A 5,137-nucleotide genomic window follows, 5' to 3' on the forward strand; every position below is an offset into this window, starting at 1 on the left:
TGCATGCTAAAATGAGCTAGGATTGTATCGATATATGAAGCTTGGGATAAGCACAACATTCTTTTCTTGCGATCCCTTATTACTTTGATCCTGAGAATATGTGCACATTCTCCCAAGTCCTTCATATCGAATTGCTTGGATAACCATACCCTTACATCCGACAACACTTTGATATTGTTTCCAACTAACAAAATGTCATCTACGTATAGTACAAGAAATACCACCACATTTCCATCACACACTATAAGAAAAACCTTCATAGACATCGGTGGAACAACAGCAGTTTTAAGCAAAAACCGATGTCTTTGAGTATTTTACACCGGTTTTTCCAAAAACCAGTGTCTATAAGTGCAGATTTTCGCTCATAGACATCGATTTTTAAACTAATGTCTATGCACGTCTTTTTTTTTTTATTAATAGACACCGATTTTAACAGTGATTTTTAAAACCCGGTGTCTATGATAAAATAAAATAATTTAATTTTCCCACCAATACTTAGCCAAAATTTATAACACTTCACTCTTCCCTCCAAACCTAAACCTATATCGCGCCGTCTCGCAACACCACCACCACTTTCCTCCTCGCCGCTACCCGTCCGACCATCTCTCACAACCTCATCTCCCTCTTCCCCTTCCTAGATCGATGCACAACACAGCTTTCCTTTTGTTTGACTAAGGATGCAGAGGGTAGTATCATAGGCAGCCTAACCCATGGAGGACGAGGTGACGGAGTTGCATTCCATCCCCCCGACGCCGCCTCCGGAATTGGTAGCGGTGATGGCAGCTCACTCTCGCCCGCCGATCTCCGCTCCTCCATCTCAGCTGCACTCTCCGTCGCTCATGCGATCGCCCCTGCTGCCTTCGGTGACCCCGCGGTCGGCCACCCCGCGGACGACGATGCCGTGCACGCTGAGGACACCCAGCCGTTGGCCAGCCCCATGCGGAAGGTCGTGGTCAGCATGCGCGGGTACCTGGAGGAGATCACCAATTAGAGAGCAGCAACGACATTTGATTTTAGTAAACAACCGGAGGAAGCACTGAGAGGGCGGTATACTCACCGAGGGGGCTCGGCACCGCCACACCCTCCGCCTCGGGCCCCGGATCGACGTTGAGGTCGATGCCCTGTGGCCACTTCGCCTCTTCATCTACCGCCGGCGTCACCGCTCCAGCTCCATTGCCCCCCTCGCAGGTGACCTTCTCGGTGCCGCCCCCGAAGAAGTCCTCCCACTTGAACGACGGGCCCCACCTGGCCGACACCGCGGTGCCTTGCCCAACGGACACAAACTGCGATGCGTCGCGCATTCGGCGCAGGATGGCGAAGAACTCCTCCATGTCCTCCTCCGACGCCGCGGGACCCTTTTCTCCACGCGGCAGCGACGAACAAGCGGGTCGAGGCTTTGAGGGGAGACGGTCGTCGTAGCCGCCACGTCGCTTCCGCTGGGAGGAGGATGCATCCATGCGCCCTTCCTGTTTGTGAAAATGAGTCAACGAGGTTAGCATTTAGCATTAGCAATGCAAAGTAGTATTAAACGACAATCCATGCATTGGAAATTGTATGAAGCTGACAAACCAACCAATTTGATCAAAACCTGCTACTTAAATTACTATTATTATCTTAAAAAAAAGAGAGAAATGGAAGGTGAGATCATGCCATTTTCATGCATGCTTCACACAGCAACTGATTGATAAAGTCTATATTTTGTAAATTCTTTACTGAATTTGACTCATGCAGTGATTGAATAGGAGATTTAGAGTTTTTTCCCTAGCATATAGAGAAGAAGCAAAGTCTCAAGAATTACAAATTAGATAGAGGCCTAACCATCTGATATAAAATGTAGAGTAAAGCATAGCTAATTAGATGGTAGCTAATTAGGAAACCATCTGCAGTGATTGGTGATCTCTTCATCAATACTTTGCAGCAACCTGCAGTGATTTGGTTTCATCTCTTCCAGGTAACCTAGAAACTTGCATGTGTAACCTAGAAACTCAAGTATAGTGGAAGCTAAAAAATATTAGAGTTTCATCTTCTTGATCTCTTGATTGCAAGTATTAATTGATTGATGCATGCAATGTGTTTGATGAATTTCCTCAAAGTATTTAGGAAAAATGCATTGAAGAAGAATCTTGTAAGTTACCAACTTTCTAGTGGTATCATTTGCAAAATTACATTTGTTGTTTTACAAAAGAAAATATTGTCAGATGACTATAACTTTATTTTGAGTTAACATATTCTATGAGAAACATTGACTATTATACAACATGTCATATATATGAATTGGTTTGATACCATTTAGTTTTGTCATCACTTTTATTGTATTATCACACAGTTTATATCTTTTCTCTCTATTCAAGAAGATGATGACATATAGATTTGTTGATTTAATTTTGATGTTAAAATTTTGTTCTAAATTTCCTTTCATTTTGCATCTTTGAAATATTATGGTTTAGCACAAAGATGCTAAAATATTTGTGTTAGTTTAATGCAATGATGTAATATGATCCTTTTTGCTGCAAGAGTATTTGGGCACGCATAGAATGCATTTACTACAAACTGATATTTTTAGGATTTTATCTATCTTCTCTTCCTCTTTATCTTTTCTTGTCTTTGCATGTATATTGTTTGAGTTAGTGAAGTACCATTATCAGAACGAGTTAAGTATGAGGTAATACTTTATAATTAATTTAATGACCTTACTATTTTACTTGCTTGATCTTCAATTAAAAAATAATTGACCACTATGTTTTATCTTCAGCCTGGTCTTTGAAATGGAAACTGAGCTTTTTTACTGCATGTTTTCCTTTTTGGTGCTAAATATCTTCCATCTTGAAGTATTCATCTTTTTCACAGTTAGTTTGCTCGAGAAGGGGCATGTTTGCATTGTTTTACCAAAGAAAATCATTTTGATAAAATAGAAAACTAAATATAGTATTTTTGAGGCAACAACTACCAACAATGACTTGCATACATAGTTCTTTCAGTCTATCAATGTGCCTACCATATTGTGATACCAACATTTATATTAACAACTAAACACGGAATTGTTTGCCTTATGTATTTTCTATGTAGTTTAAAAATTTTAACCTACTGTAATCCTTGCTCTATCTTTGCTAATATTCTTATTAACATAAAACTAAATATTTTAGGAAAAAAAGGGAAGCCTTCAACCTATCCGAACATAGACTTTTTTTTCAATGTATCATTCAAATATACTAGGAAAGAGATTGTTGCATAACTTTTTTGCCGATATGATGCCTTATTAGCTTTTACTACCGATATTCCATTAACATTTAATTTTGATAATGATTACTAAAACACTTGCTGTTGTTGCAGAATGAAAATTGAACACTGAAAGTTAGGTACACTTTCACTGGGATTGATCACAATCTACTCAACAACCACTTGACTAGAAATATATCTCAAGGATTTTTGTGAGATTGTCAATCCTCTACCACACCATTTGACTAGAAAGGCAAATATGATAGCTTGGACTTATCATCTGGAGGATGCACTTGGAGGAATGATAGTTTGGCCTTTTCATCTAGTATGATTTTAATTTTTTTAGTGAAATATTATTAATTTTTTATATTTATCATGTTATTAAAATTTTAAACAAATCTGAAATGTATTTGCAGTTGACAATAAGAGAAAACTACTATTAGTGCATATGGAATGATACTTCATCTATTTCTCGTTTGGTATGATATTCAATCTTTTAAATTATTTTTATTATTTTTATATTTTCATTGTTTATTTTACTTACACAAGTAAATGCATTGTATTTGTAGGTGACAAGTACTTGGATTTTGCTTATAATATGATGGTTGACAAGTACTTGGATTTTGGGTTCTCTTTGTTGTTATTATGTACAAACAAAATTAGAGGTAGACAGAAACTCTTCACCTCTGCAATCAAAATGATGGAAATTGGAAAGAACAACAACTATCTTTCCCATATAATTCTCTAATCTGAATGGACTATCTTATCCTGTTGACTGTTATGGGTGCTAAAGGGAATATATATCTCCCTATTACTAGCTTGGCATATGATAAACAATTATTTTTGCGACTCTTTTACAACATTATGAGGTCAACAAGCATTTAAACAATATTTGTTTTCCAATATAATCTCAACACACAAAACAGAATTAAGAAATTACTTTGATCACAGATTACATTCAAGCCAAATGTTATACAGGCTTGATTTTGTTTTATTGTTCAGAATACTATGGAAACAAAAACAATATTGCATCATTTAATAATCTTCAAATGGCACTCTAACTGAATTCTGGTTTTGGTGGCATTTGCAGGTCCATGATGCTTCCTTCCAACATGTTGATAACCATGCTAATTGAAGGTCTATTTTCTGGCTTTATCTGTATGCACCATAAACCCACTATCATCATCTTTTTTGCAATTTCTTTAGTCTTAGGATTAGCATCAGTCTCAGGACTAACAAGACTGGTATCAGGAGTGACCAAATCATAGTACTTATCAAAATTATCATAAACCCAGTCTGGTGTTAGACTAGGTTTATGACAATTTTATGTGCATATGCAATTTGTATCATCTTCAGGAACTGACAAATGGTCAAAACAAGTTTAATAATAAGGAGCACACATATAGCTTGATATCTGAATTGCTTCCCTTGCTGAAACATATCTATCATAACCAATTAAATGAACTGGAAGTAAAGCAAGGGGATCAAGGTAAGCTTCAAAACAATTGCCTAGTTTCTTCCTCCAGTTAGATATCCTCTTGATCGATCTATCATCCAGAAGGTGGATTTTCTGGTGTAATTCTTCGAGTATATGAGCCTTACAATGAGCTTGTTAACTGGTATGTCTTCACATCTGTAACACCTATGAGAATTTCATAATTTGCTATGTTTCTGAAATCATGGACATAATAACTGAATAATGTGTCCTGACCCTGTTTCTTAAATGGTCATTTGTAAACTTGTGCCTCTATTTTGCTTTAGCAAGTTCTAATTTTTAGGTCATATTCTGTTCTTTGTTATCGTCTCATCATGCATTAAAATGGTCACTTGATTGATATTGTTTTCTTTTCTTGTTTCCCCCTTGGAACCAGTAATTATTGCAGGACTTCACTAGTGGATTTTCACAGAAGTTGCTCAAATT

General features: G+C 37.2%; 1 protein-coding gene across 1 annotated transcript; it reads right to left on the reverse strand.

Annotated features, from left to right (window-relative positions):
* Nucleotides 1-1,013: 1,013 nt before the first annotated feature.
* On the reverse strand, nucleotides 1,014-1,457 carry LOC121979612 (protein NEGATIVE REGULATOR OF RESISTANCE-like). Its single transcript, XM_042531606.1, has one exon. It carries the CDS (start codon nucleotides 1,455-1,457, stop codon nucleotides 1,014-1,016), a length of 444 nt encoding a protein of 147 aa, XP_042387540.1.
* Between the last annotated feature and the right edge of the window lie 3,680 nt (nucleotides 1,458-5,137).

The sequence above is a fragment of the Zingiber officinale genome, chromosome 5A (genome assembly GCF_018446385.1).
Source record: "Zingiber officinale cultivar Zhangliang chromosome 5A, Zo_v1.1, whole genome shotgun sequence".
NCBI classification, from domain to species: Eukaryota; Viridiplantae; Streptophyta; class Magnoliopsida; order Zingiberales; family Zingiberaceae; genus Zingiber; species Zingiber officinale.